Here is a 21,436-nt window from a genome sequence, read left to right as displayed (position 1 = left end):
ATATTCGCGAATTAAATCCGTCATTTTGGCTGGTCCCGTAAATCTAGTGTTAGAAGGTCCCCAGGCGTGGGACTTTCAAGAATTATGGTATAATGCGTTAATAATCGGAGAAGGAAAAATTTGGAGATTGTCGTTTCCACGGTGTGACTCTACCGTTAACGGTTCCAGATAGTCTGATGGTTGACAGACGCGGTGCAATAGGTGCCCGCCGAATTTCATTTTGCAAATCCATAGTTTATTGCTGTTTCTGTATGCAGGTTGTCTCGCCAGGGTTGCTTATTGAACGGCCTCGCGTTTCGAAACGCGGAGCATCGACAGGAAAATTCCGGAAACGGAAACAGACTCACCCTCGTCCTCAGCAATCTCATTCTCCGCGAACGTGACTCTGGTCTTGCAAACCTGGTTCCTCGAGTCCGAGGATGGACTGTCGGACACCGGCACGCTGTACACAGTGGACGCTGGCAGTGGTGGTTTGGTAGTTCGTTGGATAACCCGGATGCTCATGCTGACCGTCGCTTTTCGTAGCAGTTCCTCGTCCGCTATTTCCGCTGCGTGTCGCGAACATATTACATTGAACCGACACGTGCGCCAAATTAACGTGCACAGTGAATTCTCGATATATGTCAACAACACGGGTCTTGTCAGCGTCATGTATCGTCCAGGAGACATACCCGAGCCGTGTTATGTTTACACGGCGTCCGAGGCCTCTCGAGCTTCGCGGCCCCTCAACAGGGGCATCATAGTGGGGATAATTCTGCGACATTTATCCTCCAGGTCTTGGCGACATATATAGAGAAATCACTGTACACCCAATAATTGATTTGCCGAACGACTAATTTCTTTTCCCGCGAATTCTCTTCGATCTGATAGACCTAGGCGTCCGAAAATCGACCCGGCCACCGTTATTCACGTCGGCCAACCGGACCGTGTTCGACGAGGAACGACGCACGCCGGGCTGGCAACGGGATGATTGAATTTGCGAACCTAATACGGCCCTGGATTGCTAAGCCGGGGCACTTCGGATCGAGAAACCACGCGAAACCGGGCGCCGTTTCGCGAACCGCTCCCGGTAGAAATTGCAATCAAGGCTTGTTTGTTGCGCCGACAACGGATCACGCAAACCTAACTATACCTACCCTTCGTTTTCACGCGACATTGCCCCCGCGCGAAATGCGATAGAACTCGGAAAAATAGCCGACGATTACTATACGGTGACTGGCTTTTGAGACTTTAAATATGACTCCGATGTGCAATATCAAAAAATCGTTACGACCATATTGTAACCGTATGCGACACGTCGATCGTACAGAAGCAAACTGACGGGATCGTCGTCCCTGAAGAGTTAACCCATTGATTGAAAAGCTAGAAGGAACGTGACAAATAAAACGAGTCGGTTGTCTCGTCTCGCGCGTTTACATCGTAAAACTGTGAGAATATTCGTTCGACTCACGGTCGTAAACCCGGACATCGTAGCTGCTCCCTATGGGGGCGCCGTTGTACTCCTTCGCCGGGACCAATTGCACTGACGGGGGTGCTAACGGGGTGATTTCCATGGTGAACGCGTAAGCGTTGGGACCGTGCCTTCTCACCAGCGCCTCCTGAAACCGAGCGAAGCGTCTCGTTTATCTTCCCTGTGAACTCATCCCTCCGACGTCCCCCGGTAATGGTGATCCCCAATTGCCTCGTTAATCGCGAAAAGAAACCGGTTCGGGATCGGTCCGATTCGCCGTCGAGCCTGATAAATATCCCGGCGTCCCTGTAACCCTCGTTCTATGACTATGTCGTTGATAATGTGTGGGACGTGTGTCTCGTTTAGGCACGCTAGACTTTCCGGTGCTCCGAAGGTACCTGACATTTAATCTAATTTAATCGCCAGACGTTGAGGAATTCACCAAGACATCGTTATCAGAATCATTCATACAATTCCAGATGTCGAAAACATTTAATCGTGCACACATCACACAAGATCTGCACGTATTGTTCGTTTTCGCCATTATTCAAGATTTTAATGCTAGTTTTTTTTGGGGGGGGGGGGACTTGTTCTTAATATTTTAACGCGTCCCCTACCAGAGTCACATATGTGTGACCACCACGACTTTGCATTTCAAAGAAAATTATTAGGACCTTGAATAAGTTCTCGCTGTTTCTTTTACAAAATAAAAGCTTTTACCCAATGTCCTTGCTTCTGGATCATTCCTAAAACTTTTAAACGTTATGAAACAGTTGACTTATCTACTTGTAATGTTTTTCCAAGTTCTGCTAGCGTCTGACATCGGTCTTGATCGAGTAATTCCTCCAACTTTTCGTCTTCAAATTTTTTTGGTGCGCCAGAACGTTCTTTATCCTCAAGTTCAAAATCATTATTTTTGAAGCGTCGAAACCAGTCTCTGCATGTCGTATCCGACAAAGCATTGTCACCATAAGTCTCAACAAGAATTCTATGTGCTTCAGCTGCAGATTTCTTTTGAATAAAGTAGTGCAATAAAATTCCCCGCAAATACACTTTATTTGGCACAAAAGTACACATTTTCAGAACTAAGAAAAAATTACTTTGTTTACACTAAAGTGAACTACCATACACTGAAATTTAAGGTTAGATACACTACTGCCTTGCATGTATGATACCATTCGAAATTCCACGAACGGGGTACTGCTACTGCCATTTTTGAGGAAACAGCGAGAACTTATTCAAGGTCCTATTAATTTTACGTACTTTGAAAATTGTAACCCATAGCCTGATACAGTGAATTCTCGATATATGTCAACGACACGGGCCTTGCCTGCTAGGAGACATACTCAAGCGGTAGTGGGGATAATTCCGCGACGTTTATCGTCGAGGCCTTCGCGACATACAGTGTGTTGCACGAGCTCTGTTCACTTGAATATCTTGGTTATTTCAAACAATACGAGAAAATGTTACTTACAGAAGTTGTAGGGTTTAAGAAACTACATAATATGGTGTAAATGATTTTCTTGCAAGCGGTGGCGTAGAGAAGATATAGACATCACCTTTGCTTTTTTAAATGGAATGTCTGTAAGTAAATTCTGTAAGTAACATTTTCTCGTATTGTTTGAAATAACCAATTCAAGTGGAAAGAGCTCGTGGGACACACTGTATATAGAGAAATCACTGTATTTGGGGAACTTAACCCTTTGCACTCGAAGCTATTTTACCTCCAAAACGAAACATTTCATCCGACCTAGAATATTGCCCTTCTATATATTTTTTTTTTCATGTTACACATACGAAAATGGTGCAACTTACTCGTACAATACCGAAATGTTTAGTAATTTATTAAATACTAACATTTAATAATGTACCAATATTTTGAATAACGATACAGCAATTTTTAGTGGTGCCTTACAGTCACCATTCGAGTGCTAAGGGTTAACTTGCCCGTGACAATTTTTATTTTTGTTTTCTATAAAGTGCAAATTGCATCGCTGCAGGTTGCAATTTAGCAAAATGGAAGAACTAGGAAGGCTGCTGCGAGATAATAAACGATGGTGGCGAAAGCGTTAGGAAATTCTCGTCCGCGAGGGGTTGACGGTTGTGCGTTGGGTCAAAACAGACCCGCGTCCCACCACGGAAGGGTTAATCCTGGATTGCAGTTCACAACAACGAATCGCCAGAGACGATTCCAGCGCAGTTTCGTTAATACCTGGATTTATGGTTTTACACCGATCCCTGCAGATTTCGCCAAACATTATTTGGTCCCCATTCGTGGCGATTTCGAGAATTAACAGGGATACCATTCCTCGTTAATTGCTACGTTGCTCTGCGGGGAATTCGACGACGGCGATTAGTCCGCCGCTAATTAGTCGCGGACCTGTCATTAATAATCCACGCAAGTTAGTCGCTCGACGGAGCTTCGCGGAGGATCTCGACGCTCTTGAAAAGTCGTCGGAACTTAGGCGTCTGCCGAGTTGTACGAAAACAGTGATAAAAGGCAGATCGGGCTTTTCTTTTGGTAGCAGTTTGCGAATTTGGACGCCGAAGACGCGCGAGAAATTCGCACGTAATTCAGTTAAGCTTTTTGCGGTCCAAAGTGTTCCCACTCTTGCACCCTTCAGAACTTCTCTCGAAGATCTTTACAGGCCATAAATCTACAAAGCATCGGCTAAATGCAATATACAAGAACGCCGCGCGCGAAAATAAATGTTCTCCATCTCTTCCCGCTTTCCTCTCGGCTTTTTCAAATTTTCCTCAACTTTACGATCGCTCCTAGCTCGTTCAACCACGATGCACTATTATTGTTTCCACGAACCAAGTATTTTCACATCGTGTGCTGCATCAAAGCCCCCTTTCCATCGTAAATACCAAAATACAGGGATCACTCGTAATTCGAAATAAATATGGAAAATCGTGATCGGTCAACATTGTTTCTGGATTTATGCATATCTAATTCGACTTGTTTATCAATGTTGAATGAACGTAATTCCTCTATATAATAAATTAATTTTTTTCGTTAATGTACCGAGTGTGGCCAATTCGGTTCAGGGTCTGACGAATTCAGGAAGGTTGCAGGAGTACTCTCAACATCATTAATATTTCAATTTTGAGTTTCTTCAATGCATTATCTTGATTTTATCTTGATTTTGTTTTCCTCGGTTTTTTCCCCTGGGAAATGTCCGCGTTGGTCGCTTAGGCGATTTCTTTTTGCTCCCCACCCACGAGCAGCTCCGCATGCATGATTGATGAGCCACGTAAACGCCTTTCAACTTTATCGCGATTTTTTATTCCGTTGAAAACGCGGAATCGCAGACCGCGTTCCCTTCGAATTCTATTCCTTTTCATTTCATAACTTTGATATTAATAGACCGCGGATTTTACGCGTTCACGAGAAAAATGAGTGAAACTTGAGACAGTGATCGCAAGAGTTCATGAAAAGTGCATTGTTATCGGCTTATTGAAATTGTTAACCAGTGCACGGGTCTGAGAGATGTATAACAATAACAGGAATTTATTCAGATGTCATAGGATTGCTAATTAGTAACATGCACGTGAACAAAGAAGTATAGGAAACAATTTCTCAAAGAAATATTTCTATAACTTCACGAATTTTGACTCGGTAGTTCCAGTGTTAAAATTGTCACGGAAATGCGTTTTCGCAGGTCTCTGTGCGCTTGCAGCTTGCAAAATGTTTTCCAAAGGAAAAAAATTAAAAAAAAAAAAACTTTTCCTAGGTGTAAAGGGCTCACCCGTACGCTTCTTTTCCTGCTGCCTCTTTGGAAAGTTCCAACTGTTCGCACGGACAGTGTAACTTGTATCGCGGCGACGTCTCTGCGAATTTGCATAAACGTCTCAGGGCAAATCCGTGATACGCAACGAAGTTACCGTTTCCGCAGCTCCGATTAATGCGTATCGAAGACTGCGGAATACGCGACTAGAATTACCGGGGAATTTTTCATGGTTGTCGTGCTCGCGTTCCCAATCCTCGGGGAGCAGATCAAATTATGCTCAGGAATGTAAACGAGGCGAACTGGCCGACGATGCTAATGTGCTCTCGCGAATGGCCGAGCCCAGTGTCCCCGAGGATTCTCCCCAACAAACGCGGGCCGTTCTTTCCTGTCTCGGGAGGAAACGATCCTCCCGTAGAATGGCACCACCCGGTAAATAATCAACCCGCCGATTAAATAATGAACCTGCTATTTCTACTCTGCTGTCGACAAAGACGCGAGATGTCGTCGTTCGTTATAACAAATTCGTTATTAATCCCGTTCACTGGCACGGGCACGAATTTTACGCATTTATGGGAAAAATCAGTAGGCCAAACATAGAAATTATTAACAGGAGAAAAGCGTCCCCAAACCAAAGTGAATTTCCAATAGGCCATTCGATAGCTTATCCTAAGAAAATGTGCCAGTTTTCAACCCTATATGTCGACATTGGGGGTAGTAATGGGGTTAGAAAGAAAATCAGGTTTTCCTGTAATCTCTCTCATCCTTTTCAATTAAAAATTTTGAATAAAATCAGGCATGCTTTAGCTGTTAGAATGCACATCTATGAATTTTTAGCTTCGAAACCGAATTTTAAAGAATAAAAAGAATTTCGAAATCCCTATTTCTTTCCTTTTATTTTTTAAAATTCGGTTTCGAAGCTAACAATTCATAGATGTGCATTCGAATAGCTAAAGTATGCCTGATTTTTCTCAGAATTTGGATGATCATGATCCGAAGATTCATTCAGATTTAGAGCCTTTCGATCAGGGGACGCTTTCAGCGTCGAGAGCTGTCGAGATCACGGCAAGGCGAAACTAGCATTCGCGGATCGTTCGAAATAAAGAGGGACATCGTAATTGTCGTCGGCGCTCCCGGCCTTTCCCGGGAAGCAAATTGGCAGAACGCGTGGCGGCTGGAATGAAATTTCAATTACGTTGTTACGAATCGTGTCGGTGTCTCGGCGTTTCGAACGAGGCCGAGACAAACGCGAAAAGCTACCTCGACTAGGTTCTACTTGCACTCGATCGGGATCCAGCATTATTGAAGCGTCCTTCAATTAGCGAAGCTTTCCCCCCTCCCCTCGGGAAAAAAGTTTCTCGTTTGCCCCGCGAGGGCAGGATATACCGTCGAGTGGATGTATGATTGAAACTTTTTATGGTAATCCGGATCGAAGAACAGTTATTGGTTCCGGGCCGAGGTTTTCGCGAGAAAACGGCTCGACGCATCGGAATGGAAAGTCATTACGTGTGTTGCCGGCCCCTCTATTAGGACCGGTCATCGATCATCATTCGCTTCTGCCTCGAGGACTTTCTGGGTCAGCCTCGAGATCGAATAAAAACCGAGACAATTCTGTCTTCGCGATTGCTGATCCTTCATCCTCTGGATCGCGGTTCCTTTGCTTTTGCCCGTGGGTCCTTCATCTTCATTTGCGCTTTCCTGTCAAGGTAGCATGTCAGCTAAGATTCGGTATGACGAAGAGGTATATAATTCATGTCGTGGACTTCGTCCTCGGGTGTATTGTTTCGACGTGTATTGTTCGAAACCGCGCTGATTTAACACTAAACCTAGGTCAAAATCACCGGACTCAAATTTTTTGTCAAGAATGCTTCCAGTGGAAATTGTGGAACAAATATCTTTAGAAGAGTACACATATCAAAATAAGAACCGCAGAAAGTCGAAATAAATTGAACCTTGACATTTTTATAAGGCAATGTGCACCAGTTATTTTTAAGTCTCGCTAGGTTTAGTATTTCGTATTCAAATACAAGGAATCGGGCACGAACTTTTGCAGTGACGTAATACAATGTATGCGATTTCATTGAAGGGAAATAGATGTTGCGTAGACTACCACCCGTAAATATTTGGACGTCTAACACGTTCATACAAAGAGGATGTTTGTGCTCTAATTAATTAGGGCTTGCCACAGTTGCGTTTCAGACTGTGGACACTCGGTTCTGCCAGAGACAAGGTATACAGGTAGATCTATTACTGCATATGTATCGGACCTGCAACGTTTAAAAATTGTAAAGGGAGCATTCTAAACTATTCTATAGGTAGAAGGAGAAGAGGAGCTGAGGAAGGGATGACGGGGGTCTAGGGAGGGGAGGGAGATGACGTGACCTAGGCGAGGGAAGGAGGGGGGAAGATCTAGGAGAGGGAAATGTGGACGGGATCTAGGCAAGGAGGGGAACTAGACGAGGGAAGGAAAGGGGGAGATCTAGGAGGGGGAAATGAGAAGGGCAACTAGGGAAGAAGAGGGGGGGGGATCTAATAAGAAGGGGGATTAGGGAACAAGGGAGGGATCTAGATAAGAAGGAGGGAGTCTAAGGAATAAGGAGGGGGTCTCGGGAAAAAGGAGAGGATCTAGATAAGAAGGAGGGGGTCTAGAGAAGATGGAGGGGATCTAGGTAAGAAGGGGGTTAGGGAAGAAGGAGGGGATCTAGATATGAAGGAGGGGGTCTAGGGAAGAAGGAAGGAGTCTAGGGAATAAGGAGGGGATCTAGATAAGAAGGAGAGGGTCTAGGGAAGACGGGGGATCTAGATAAGAAGGAGGGGGTCTAGGGAAGAAGGAAGGGGTCTAGGAAATAAGGAGGGGATCTAGATAAGAAGGAGGGGATGTAGATAAGAAGGGGGTTAGGGAAGAAGGAGGGGATCTAGATAAGACGGGGGTTAGGGAAGAAGGAGGGGATCTAGATATGAAGGAGGGGGTCTAGGGAAGACGGGAGGATCTAGATAAGAAGGAGGGGGACTAGGGTATAAGGAGGGGATCTAGGGAAGAAGGAGGGGATCTAGATAAGAAGGAGGGGGTCTAGGGTATAAGGGGGGGGGGGGGGGTCTAGAGAAGGAAAAGAGGAGGGGCGTCTCAAAGCCTACTCCAGGACAGCAGTAAAGGGAACGAAACCGCACGGAGTCGATGTATTCAATAAATATTAGCTGGAACGTTTCGAATGCGCACTCTCATGGGGGAAAATTGGCAGCAAGGGGATGCGCGTCGATTTTCCGCACGGTTCGGAGCTCATTCGCGATTGCAGGCCAGGGTCATCTCGCAGGATCGAAACACCGCGCTGCGTCATGCCGCAGGCCGTCGAACAACGGTTTTCGAAGCGGCTGTCCGCCAACTGATATTCGAAAACAAAACAACTAATTGCTGGTCGCGTCAGCTGGGTCAACCGCCCTCGCTCAATCGATCCTCGCTGCGACAGCGTCGTCGACAATGCGAACAAGGTGAAACGAGCGGAACGTATCGCTGCTCGAGGAACTAGCTTCCACAAGGGGGATCGCGTTTCGCGTCCGATGGACCCTTGCCCCGAGTAGACTATCAGATAACGGCGAGAAGCGCCGCTGAAAACTCTGCCGGTGCTCTCTCTCTCTCTCTCTCTCTCTCTCTCTTCCGCTTTCCCGCGGGAAAGTATCCTGTTGCGGCGAACACGAGGAGCTCCTGCGAACCGGCTAATCCGAGGATCCTGCAGCCGTTTCCGATTTTCCGAACGAATTTTTGCAGCTCGCCGTTGGAATGTCGGACATTGCTCGCAACCCGATGCAAAAGGAAGTTCGGATTTTTTCGTTGAACTACTTTTATGATCTTTTATTTCGAAGCGGATAGTGCGGAACGGGCCATTTCTGTTATTGCAGGTAAAACCAACAATTTTGCCGCGATAATCCCCTGAGCCTGCAACAGTTTCAGATTTTTCCAATGAATTTTGCAGTTCGCTGTTGAAATGTCGGACATCTCTTGCAAATTCGATGCAACAGGGAGTTCAGATTTTTTCGTTGAAGTATTTTCTGATTTCTTTTATTGCGAAGTAGATAGTGCAGACCGTTTCTCTTAACGAAGACAGTAACGACCATTTTTATGGTTAATCCGCGGGATTCTACACCCGTTTCAGATTTTTCGAATTTTTGCTGGGGGAAAGGTCATCGTCTCGAGCGTTTCGAAAATTGCAAGAACCTCGAGCTGGAACTGTTCTCTGTCTTTCGGGAGAAGGTTCGAGCTGTTGAATGCTAAGCATTGTTCCAGCTCGTTGTAAATTGTTTCGTTTATTGTTTGCTCGAATGATAAAGCACGAGAGGAACGTGCCTCCCGCGATGTTATCCAATTCCGTGATCAGACGTACGGGGGGGGGGGGAAAGATGTCCCCGCACGTCATGCTTAATTCATCCGTCGCGAATAAATAATCTATCGTGCGAGGCTTGGAGCACCAGGAAAAGAGAGGCAGGAGGCTGATAAATAATTTCCACGTGGTCCCGATCGACTTGGCTGCAGGTCAGGGTCAGTGTCAAGGCCGTGCCGCGCCGTGTCGTAACAGGCGCCTCTTTCGACTCGGTGAACAGGTAAAACTGCGCAGAAATGTACGCAGAGAAATTTGTTGCTTCGACGCGCGCCCACAGTCGCAAATCTCTGCGTGAAAAATTAAGCACGATGACAAACTCCCACGCAAAAAGTTGCTAGATTCGACCCGTGTCCGTGCTGGGAAATGCAATTCCGGCATTAACAAATTTTTATGCGAGAAATTGTCTACTCCAAAGACTGCCCATTCCGACGCATGACCACAGTGGCAAATGTCCACGCTAAAAATTGCCCATATTGGGAAATGCCCACTCAAAAAATTTCCCACATTGGCGCGTGACCACGCTGGGAAATTTCCACGCGGAAAATGTCCCAATTCCCGCATTAAAAAATTCCTATGCGAGAAATTGTCTACTCCAAAAATTGCCCATTCCGACGCATGACCACAGTGGCAAATGCCCACGCTAAAAATTGCCCATATTGGGAAATGCCCACTCAAAAAATTGCCCACATTGGCGCGTGCTCACACTGACAAATTCTGTTCTGTTATGAATGCGCAACACCAACTGAAATACTATATTATACTTGTCTAGGTTTCCCATTTCGACGCAGTCCCGCATTAAACAGTTAAGCGCGTTTGACGTGTATACACCAAATCGTACCAAATCTCTATTGCGGTGCGGTTGATGTTAATGAATTGTTAATTTCTTATCGAATAAAAATGTAATTCTTCCTCATTTTGCATTATTTTTTTCGTAAAATTTATAACAGCCGCATTTCGCCTGCGTTCGACGTGTATACTCGTCATTGTTTGATTTTAATTCCGCGCCCGTCAGGGATTTTTAAAATTAAACACCGCAGTTAACTGGTTAACAAATTCCTATGCGAAAAATTGCCCACATTGACGCGTGCCCACTCGAAAAATAGCCTAGCCCAAAAATTGCCCAGATTGGTGCGTGCCCAATCAAAAAAATGCCTACATTGACGCGTGCCCATTCAAAAAATTGCCTACTCCGAAAATTGTCTGCATTGGCGCGTGCCCACGCAAAAGATTGCCCACACTAGCGCGTGCCCACTCAAAAAATTGCCTACATTGACGCGTGCCCACTCAAAAAATTGCATACTCCGAAAATTGTCCACATTGGCGCGTGCCCACTCAAAAAATTGCCTACATTGACGCGTGCCCACTCAAAAAATTGCATACTCCGAAAATTGTCCACATTGGCGCGTGCCCACTCAAAAAATTGCCCACACTAGCGCGTGCCCACTGACAAATTTGCCCACACTGGCTCGTGCCAACTAAAAAATTGCCTACCCCGAAAATTGCCCACACTGGCGTGTGCCTACTCGAAAAATTGCCCACCCCGAAAATTGTCCACACTGGCGTGTGCCTACTCGAAAAATTGCCCACCCCGAAAATTGCCCACACTGGCGTGTGCCTACTCGAAAAATTGCCCACCCCGAAAATTGCCCACATAGACTTGTGCTCGCTCAAAAAATTAGCCGCATTGGCGCGTGCTCATACTGACAAATTCTGTCTGATTCTGAATGCGTAACACCGACTGAAATGTATATCGAATACGTCAATTTAAATAATGTAAAATACGTATCGAAGACACCGCAGTTTGTATCCGCCTGGCAACCGAAGTACCACAGATAGTCTTTACAACCGAGGCCCGTCGCATTTCGAAACGAGAAACGCGTTTCCATTTGAACTTGACGCTATGAAATATTCAATTACGCCCGCCATGCAGCCGTGCAATATTTCCTGCTCGCCGGTCCCAGCAGAGGGATTAACCGTATCGCAAACGTGGATCCCGTTCTCCGTCTCGCGCGTTTCGTTTCGCGAGAGACCGCGACAGCATTCGGAAACACCTTCGGAGACTTTTTCCTTCTACCGTCTCCTATTTGCTCCCCGCAGGCTCCCGCGAGGTTCGTCGCAGTTTCGGATTCGTTTCTCCCCCATTCCCGAAACGAGATTTAAGAAACGTGCACGGACAGACTCAATTCCTTTCCGATCAGCGTCGCGAACGAATTTGGAGCCGGAACACCGAAAACGCGACATCAGTTGAGCCCAAGTAACCTACTTTTCGCAAAGTAAAAACGCCATGAGCAATTTTCATTCCTCGGAATATCTTATCCTCTCGTTTTATTCAACTGTTTTAGAAGGGGGGTTCATAGAAATGCTCTATCAATTTTTCCATCGCTAAAAATCTAGGCTCAAAAGCTGGCCAAAATTATTCTATGTGTTTTCGTGAGGCCAAAGGTTTTTTTATTGCTTTCTGGTATAAATACGCCGTTTCTGTTGCGATAACAGTGGGGTAGGTTTATCCGAGCCACCATTGTCGGAACGCCGAATTGACCGAACCCGTTGCTTTCGTGGCAAGGCAACGAGAAACGTCCAGTTTTCGGGACGTTCTTATGGATCGCTTCGTCTTCTAATTGAAACGGAGGTGAGGTCGCGGTTCTTTACGGCCTCGCTCGTGGTTCTAATCCCCTTTTCCGTTCCGCTTAAGCAAACGTTACCGGTGATGGTGCGCGGCAATAAAGTTTGCTATTACCCGCGGCCGAGGTTGCGTTTTACGAGAACGCTCGTTCGGCTCGCGAACGGTTCCACGGTGACCCCGCGAGACAGAGCGACCTCGACTATCGACTATCGGTTTTACCGAATGATTGCCAGATTCTAAGCGACCCTACGAAGCTATCACTCCAGGGCCAAGTTAGGCGTAACATGCAAACTGTAACTCGACCGCCAAATCGCTGGTCCTAAGCACCGACGGGGCGCAACGATGTTATCGGAACTTCGGATTCAAGTTCGAACCCTATCGCTCCGCAGAGGAAAGTTCTCATCTGTTGCGAACCGAAAACCCGATCCCTGAGAGAAAAGTTTCGATTTTCCAGCCGAACGGGTGTACTAAAAATACGTCATCAACCGGGAACAACTTTGGTCGAGTTGCGAAACATTTTTAGTTATTTTCAGACGATGGAGCAAGTTTTGTTGCGCTGGAATTTTTGTTCGTTCGGAGGGAAGACTCCTCTCGAAAGACCCGTACAGGGTGTTCCAAAAATGTATTTCCATGAAAGGGGTAACTCCCGAGGTCGCTCGAAGACACTTTTTCCTTTGGGGAAATGTTCTCCGCGGCTTTGTTAAGGAGTTATTAACGAAAAACACGGACCAATCGGGGCGTGGCTACAGTGCACGTCACGTTCAGCGGGATCCTGATTGGTCCGAGTTTTTCGTTAATAAGTTCTTAAATAAGCCGCGGAAAATATTTCCGTCAAGGAAAAAGTTACTTATTCCAAGGGAATGCAACATTTTTGGCACGCCTTGTATAGTTCCAATCAAATAGTAATATGAAACATACAAAATTGGTAAAATGGACTCAATCGTAGCCGCTATAAAATTTCAAAAACTGTGAGAAACGATGCGTTAAGCGGTAACCTCGTGTTAAATAGCAACAATCAAATTTTTGGGACGCCTTGTATAGTTCCAATAAAATAGCAAAATGAAACATACAAAATTGGTAAAATGGACTCAATCGTAGCCGCTATAAAATTTCAAAAACTGTGAGAAACGGTGCGTTAAGCAGTAACCTCGTGTTAAACAGCAACAATCAAATTTTTGGGACGCCTTGTACAGTTCCAATCAAATAGTAAAATGAAACATACAAAATTGGTAAAATGGACAATCGTAGCCGCTATAAAATTTAAAAAATTGGGAGAAACGATGCGTTAAGCAGTAACCTCGTGTTAAATAGCAACAATCTGACCTTTCCTTTGAGTTAGTATCTCGATCGCAAGCATAACCGAATTGCAACTCTCCCGGAAGGTCCGCTAACCTCGAAGGATGTTATTCTCGGACTCCTCCAAGTGTTTCACCCTAGTTTTGCCTGGTTTTCAGCAAACAGCGTTCCGCTCTCTGCGGATTCTTAGGTGCACGGAGCTTTGAGGCTCGTCAGTAACGTTTATGGTTGAAGCCTCGGGCCGGCTACAGCAACGCAGTAGGGTTCTGGAACGGTTCGATGCACGTTGTTTCGGTGACGTCGCTCGTATCGGTTACAAGGCTTGCAGAGGTGCCTGTATAATGCGACGCGGCATGCACAGCATAAGCTTAACGGTTCATTTCCGAGCGGATCGACGATCTATCGGGTCCCTTAACGGCTTGTTCGTTTAAACCTTCCACGATTATCGGAGGCTGGGCGTCGTCGTCGTTGTAACGAGCCCTCGTTATTGGTTCCGCGCGGAAGCGAGATTGGTATGGCTGGCTATCCTAGCCGGCATCCGCCATCGATATTACATTTTCCGGCACCCGGATACTATTATACATCCGACCCGCGACTATTCTTCGCACGGGTGGCCACCGGCAGCCGAGGTTCCCGCGATTTTTCCCAATTTTTCCCAATTTTTCCCAATTCTTCCACCCTCGCCGCTACGTCGTCGACGTGACCCGCTTATCCCTTGAAAAGTTTCACCAGCACACCCACGCGGAAACTTATAGGGCGTCTCCACTGACAGGGATCGCCTAAGCATCTCTCGCATTCAGTATTGTATAAAGAAACTTGCTTCGGACAGAGTTATACTGTTCCAAAGGGTACACCTGTTTTTCTCGAAGAGGCTGCAAATTGAAACGTCTCCGAGAACGTCGGGAAATCTTTTTTCGTGACCGAGTCTACCATAAATTTGAAGCCTGAAACTTCCTCTTCGCAATAATTTTTCAAAACTTAATCAGAGATTTGACACTTTCACCGCCCGGCATCATACAGTTTTGTCTGTTGAGGCTTCGGGTGTAAGCCGTGTCCTAACGGAAGAAATTTCCCAAACGTTTCGCAAGCATTGCAGCTAGCTTCGTCAGGGGGGTCAGAAGACACACTGATACACTTGATTCCTATTTTTCTCCCACGGTGTACCTTATATTAATGTGAAAAGGGCAAAACGATTAAAAGAAAATCGTATATCAAGTTCTGAGGAATCTTTGTAAAAGGGAAGCTTAAAAATCGTTTGAATCGATACTGCCAAAAGCAGAGGATAAAGTTTCACTTTTTTCTTCGATGAATGAATTAAAAATAATATATCGATGTTCTCATTTGCAGACCAGTCACGAGGCCACGTGTTTTGAAAGGTTCAGCTCTCGATCGCCGGAGATAACTGTCGATTCGGTCGGACGCCGATCGACGCCCACCGGTGACCGTCGGTGCAGAACGTGGCCCGAGAACGTATCTAACAGTAAGGTGCAGCGCCTCGCGAGAGCAGGCCGCCCTTTGATTCGCGATTCGCTCGTAAAACCGCCATAAACGTAGCTTTCGCAGTCGGCGATAATCCTCGGCCGACGAGCGCGCTTCGAAACGATGCGTTTATGATTCCGTAGTTGAACCCTTTCCGCCCCGGAGGCGTTTTAAAGCGGCACTTTCATTCGAAGAGCGACGTCTCTGATCAAATGTTCTACCCGGTTTGTTTTCTCGTTTCGTTGCATTCGACGCAGCGCGTGTTTGCAGACTCCAAACAATAAACACAGTACTATCTAATCTTCAATTGGTTCTACAGGGTCTCTCATGGCCCCAACAAAATTTTTGCACACTAATCTTCGCTACTGTACGATAATTGCAAATACAGTGAATTCTCGATATATGTCAATAACACGGGTCTTGACAGCGTCGTGTATCGTACAGTTATGTTTTCACTGCTCGGCGTCCGAGGCTTCGCGGGGTATACCCCGCGGTGGGGATAATTCCGCGACGTTTGTCGTCCAGGCATTGGCGACATATATAGAGAGAACGAGTGTAAAAGAAATGTTTATATGACAACGTTTCCCCGTCTACACCATGCAACCTTTGTGTATATATTAGGGGGACCCATTAATAATCAATTATTTTGAAATCTAAAACAAACTTTGTAGTAAATTCAGGTTTTTATTTCTTAATTTATTGTACAGGGTGGCCCACGTAACCCTTAACCGCTTAATATCTCGAAAACCATGCCATCGATTTTAAAGTTCTTGATCTTAAATTGCATGGATCTGAAGTGCCTTTCTAATTACATCAGCGTGAAGTGGCGCCCCCTTTCCCTTTAAAGGGGGCCGGGGTACCTTTATAATTTTAAATGGAACCCCCTATTAAACGTTACATATTTCGATTTTACGGGAAAAAGCAAGTAAATTTTGTCTGAAACCTTTTTTTTTGTCAGATACTTCCATGATGAGATATAACAGTTTGAAGTTTCGAGTTGTAGATACTTACTTGAAGCGCTCGGAAATAGCGTTATGGAAGTATGTATACGCGCTCGAGTCCTTTGCTGATTCGCGAAGAAACACAAACAATAATATTTACAATTCTCGAGTTTGACTCGATTATCCATGAAAACGTTCTCAGTTTAAAGCTGTTATTCAAGCAGTAACATTGTGATTATGGCTATTTTTGATACAGCAAACCTTCCGAACCAACGTTGACACTCGTCGAGCTTCAATACATCTCCATAAACATCGCAAATTTTCTTTGTTGTTACCGTTGCATTAAATTCCGCATGAAAATGATAAAGTATGCAATGACGAATATGATAATTTAATGTAGTAAAATTTAATATAATAAAAATAAATAGTAAAAAAAATTATACTTTTTAGAATATTTTGAACACAGGCTGCTTTACCGAAAACTGTGAAAGATGTTTCCTCTTGAACGATCGGTACAGAACTAAAGGCAAAACAAATTCTTTGGAAATAATTGATTACTTGTGGGTACCCCTAATCATTTGTTGCTCGTCGATAGAACGTTTCGTGACGGAAACGTAATTCCACCTCGGCCGTTCGCCGGTTCTCAATGATGGAAACGCGAAATTCAACGAAGTCGTGGCAACAGTCGCATCGCCAGGTCTTTCCATCGGATTACGAGTTGTCCCGGGAACGTTGACCAAAGCGCTGCCAAATAAAATTAAATCGGGGACGAAGTTCCACAGCTGCGAAGAATTTCGACGAAATTCATGTTTGATATTAATTCTTCCAGCGAAAATCGATAGGTAAAAAATTTCGTCGCGATTCTCGCAGCCCCGGTCAGAGGTTAATGTGCAAACGCTATTTATAGATCGGGAAAGTAATTGTTAAACTGGAAAATGTCAGAGGAAAACGTTTCTCCATTATGTTTGGGAGTTGAATCGTGCTGTACTGTAGATGAACGTGTTTTTCGAACGCTGCATGGCGTAAAACCGTTCTAATATAAATCGAGAAAGTAATTGCCGAGCTAGAAAATGCCGGAGAGATGAATTTGTTCGCAACACCGGGGGTAGTGTCATACTATATCTGGAATTTTTTAATATTCTCCTGTGTCGAGCTTCAGAGGATCGAGAGTGCCATAAATGCACAAAATTCGCAGCGCACAGAATTACGTTCCGAGAGAATTGTTGCCGGAGCAGTCTGGTTTTCTTATGGACGCGGAGGGCGGCGTGTTTGCCTATTTTCCATGGTGTTCCACCATATTATCGGACCTGGTCGCTGTTCAATGAAACGGCCTTCGCTGTAAATCCGGCGGTTACAGCGGGCCAAGGGTTCGGGCCGTCGTTTTATCGTCGGATTTTATTAGCAACCTTACGCCGTGGACGCAATTAAGCCGCCATTAACGAGTGCTTCGGCTCGCTGGGAATAATGGAGTGGCTGGGCTATTGTTCCCGTGAGTTTTCGGCTGACCGAGACCAGAGGACGTCGTAAAAGTCTCCGATGAAGAATCGTCGTCTTGAATCTTTGTGCAGCTGAGGTATTCCACTTGCAAGTCTGACTCGACATGCAATTGCAGCAATTGCATTTTGGCGCATTCAGTGATTTCCCGCGGACCCTTCCCCCTAATTGCAATTTCTTCGGCAGAAATACGTAAATTAATTCAATGTCAACAGTGGATACAAATTGCACGGGAATTGAGAACCAGATACTTTCTAGAACCATTAATTGTCGTCCAATTCGATTCCCAGAAGCACGGTTAATGGGAATTACTGTGGAGTCAGGGCAACCGGAAGTGGATAGAGACAGACTCTCAGAAATCGCGGAAACTTTCCAGGCAGCGGACGCTATAACGCAATTTCCAGTCGTCGCGACGCACGTGAGCTTCTAATTACCGGGGCGCGAAATTGATTACTAAGCCGAGTGGCTTATTTCGTTAGTTGATTAGAAACTGGTGCCCTTCTGCGCTGCTAGCCCGAACAATACGGGCCCCGAATTGCTTCATTAATTCTCACCGGGAAATCCTCGGCCCGTGAGCTTTCTCGCCGGTTATTGCATCTATGTCGAAGCTTCGGCATGCATTGTCTTAGCGTTCATGTCAGTACTCTCTATATTGCATTTAGCCATTCATCGAATCCCATTAACGTTCGCGGAACGCTTTCATCATCCCCTAACCCTTGCTATAGCGTGATGGATGCATTTGATTTTGAATGGGGAGCGTATAGCGGTGGCTGGAGCAGAATTTTCCCTCTGGGGCGGTGCTCTGGATCCGCGGAGAGCAGCGGGGCCACGCCCACTCAAGGTAAACCACGCCCATTCAACACTAGCCACGCCTACTCTGCACAGAGCGAGCAGGACGTATGTTTTCCAGTTCACAAATCATTAGCAAATTTACAAATAATTCATAGTTTCAGAGTTTTAGAATTCAAATTTTCTAAGGAAAAAGACAAGATTCTTGCTAAACTCCACTCAAATGAAAGTTCACTTTGTCTCCAAGCTGTTAAAGGATAGTATAATAGAGTTAAAAATAGAGCAATTAGGTCTAATGACACATTGAGTTTCTGTATAATTTCTTTTCGTAAATTTTCTAACTTAATTGAATCTGAAACTAATTTCAATATCTCTTGTTATGATTTTAAAACGCTTACCACCTCAATTCCCTTTGATTTTGAATTTGGATTCAATCTAAAAAAATGTGATGACCGTGACCAGAAAATCGGATCATTCTGCTATCGCCATATTTATTGACGGTAGTCAAATTTTAAATGCAGAATTTGTTGGTTCCGCTTGTTTCTGTCCTGAGTTAAATTAAAACGCAACTAAGTATTTACAGCAGAGTGTATTGCTTTGAATGATGCTATGGATTTGAATATCGAAAGCTTTCTTATCTTGACAGACTCCCTTAGTGCTCTAGTAAGTCTGAAATCCCCTAAACTTAATGTTAGAACTAACAGACTCGTTTTGGAAATTAAAAGAAAATTTATTCAATTTCATGAAAATTCCAATAATCACTCGATAAAATTCTTCTGGATTCCGGCCCACTCGGGAATACGGGGTAACGAGAGGGCTGATGCCCTAGCTAAAGAAGCTTCTGTTGACAGTTCTTTGAAAGTCTCTAAGATTCCATTTACTGACCTATCCGAAACTTTGAAGAAGGATGCGATTTTAAATACAGTTAAAATAATAAAAGATCAAGGGCTACATAAGGGTAAAGCTTATTTTCAACGATTCTATAAAGATGTTCGTTCACCTTGGTTTGGGCATAAAAGGCTAACCCGTCAATGCATTGTTTCACTCAATCGATGCAGGGCGGACCATTATCATTTGGCTGCTTCACTTGCTCGCATTGGCATTATCGATAACCCCAAATGTAAATGTAACCAAGAGCAAGAAACGCTTAACCATGTTCTATGGCAGTGTAACCTATATAATGATCAGAGGAGAAAACTTATCCAAAATCTTTCTAAAGCAGGATTCCAATTGCCATTGGACATAGGTTGCTTAATAGCTGATCCTAATATTAATGCGTGCGTTTATATAATAGCCTTTCTAAATACATGTAACCTACGTGCCTAAGAATCTTTGCTTCTTTTTATATCGTTACTAACGTTTTCGTTATACCATACAATATACTATGTAATACTCTGTACTAAGCATTATGTAATAATAAATCTCATAAGAGATTTCCTAATAAAAAAAAAAAAAAAGACAAGATTAGTAAAATGCGCGTAGAGATGGCCCCTTGGGGCACAGCGTCGGCTCCGTCGGCGTCGAGAGCACAGAAGCCACGCCTACTCAGGACACTCTGTAGAGAGCAACGCACCAAAATGGACAGTCTTTTACCATCTGCTTCAATTTCAAGCCGTCTGCTTGCGGCGAAGCGATAAGTGGCGTCCGCGGCATAATAGATACGGAAATAATAATTTTCATGCAACAAATTTTGCTTGAAATGGCAGCTTACGCGTTCCCGGTGCCCGGCACCCGGTAAACAGAGTTGAGCCCGCAATCACCGCTGGTTATCGGGTTGCCGTCGTTGACCGAGCGATCGGATATCGGCGCGAGAATCATCCCGCTGAGCAAATATGCGCGATATTTTCAATTTTCCGGAATTTAACGACGCGAAAACAACGCACGCTGTTATTGGGCGCGAACACAGCCCGGCCCGGCCCGATCCGATCCGATCCGAGCCGAGCCGACCCGGCTCGCTCCTTCGTATCTTTATTAAATTTCCATTGATCGCGTGAGCCCCCCTCCCCCGGGAAGATCTCACGAATTTATGGCCAACCTCCTCCCCTATGCAATCCGTCCCCGCAGAACCATCGATTCGAGAGTTGGAGAATTTCGGTGTCCCGAGTGACGCCGAGTGACTGCCATCGTGCTGTGAACGTCGGTGACCCCCATCCTCATTCGGAAGTTTTATAGTTTTGTTTGTGCACACATTGAACGACATCGATAGTACCGCCTCAATTAGTTTATTAGGGAATCGAACATAATTTTGCCTCCGATAGATGACACGATTTTCGAGGACCTGTGAGGTAATGATATTCGATTTGCTTGACATTGATATTTAATGGAAATACTCAGACTGGCGCTATCGCGTTTTCTGGTCGTAGAACAAAATGGTACATACGGCATTGATTAGATAATCTTTATGCAGGAGTAATATATTCCACAATCTTGTTAACACTAGATTTACGGGACCCGTCAAAATGGCGGATTCTAATATTTTTAATTTACGAATGTTGAGATTGCAAAGATGCATCCGTGAGGAATTACTTAACAAATTTATTAAAAAAAAAGTGGCTACGAATTTTAAATTAAAACAGTAATTTTTAGTGTTCCGTAAACCTAGCGTTAAGTAACATTCTTGCAAAGACATGCGAACGGACTTGTCACCAATGCTACCGGGTCCTCTAATCGGATAGCGCGAAGAGGGTGTTAGGCTAATTTTCCGGGCAGAGTACAGACTATTACAGACCTGTAACGGCGTTGTTTCATGGCAATCGGCACCGACGTTCGGCGGGTACAATTGGGCGACGCACATCACCACCTCGTTGCAGAATTTCAATCCCATTACCTCCTCGTCCTCCCGGCCGTAGCGAAAAGTCAACGTAATTTTCCCGTGCACCTGCGAACACGAGTCAGCCCCACCACCCGAACCGACAGTGGTTAATTAGTAAACAGGCAGCCGCGCAAGTAATTGTGTACGCGGCCGCGTTCGTTAGCAAACCCGCGGAACGGCCATTAAATCTTTCCAGCAATTATCCGGCGGTTCGGTAACGATATTCGTCTATGACGACGCGATCGTTTCCGATTTCACGGTGGAACTATTCGCTGAATCCTAAGACGCCTAACTTGATTCATTAACCCTGGATATAAGGGAGCTATCTTGCGTCAGTTGCGGCACGACTTTGGATCTTTGAACACGCTATACCGCTTCGTTAGTCTCGAGGAGAACGAGAAGTTCGACTTGTTACTAGGCAGCGGATCTTTATGCAAAAGAAAAATCT

The 21,436-nt window shown here is 45.0% G+C and overlaps 2 protein-coding genes across 3 annotated transcripts in view; one reads left to right on the top strand and one right to left on the bottom strand.

Moving 5' to 3' along the window:
• The window catches only part of LOC143359454 (sex-regulated protein janus-A), a 92,578-nt gene that overhangs the window by 8,692 nt on the left and 62,450 nt on the right, over positions 1-21,436 (top strand). The window lies entirely within an intron of this gene.
• LOC143359453 (phosrestin-2) overlaps positions 1-21,436 on the bottom strand; it is a 65,285-nt gene that overhangs the window by 6,924 nt on the left and 36,925 nt on the right. For both annotated transcript variants that reach the window (XM_076797381.1, XM_076797382.1), the window contains exons 6-8: positions 20,905-21,054; positions 1,451-1,598; positions 348-548 (exon numbers count right to left, since the gene is read on the bottom strand). In XM_076797381.1, coding sequence (XP_076653496.1) covers positions 348-548; positions 1,451-1,598; positions 20,905-21,054 — 499 coding nt within the window. The remainder of the gene's footprint in view (positions 1-347; positions 549-1,450; positions 1,599-20,904; positions 21,055-21,436) is intronic.

Source organism: Halictus rubicundus, chromosome 12 (assembly GCF_050948215.1).
Source record: "Halictus rubicundus isolate RS-2024b chromosome 12, iyHalRubi1_principal, whole genome shotgun sequence".
NCBI classification, from domain to species: domain Eukaryota; kingdom Metazoa; phylum Arthropoda; class Insecta; order Hymenoptera; family Halictidae; genus Halictus; species Halictus rubicundus.
The sequence above is the reverse complement of the archived record's forward strand: the minus strand, read 5'-3'. Positions and strand labels throughout refer to the sequence as shown.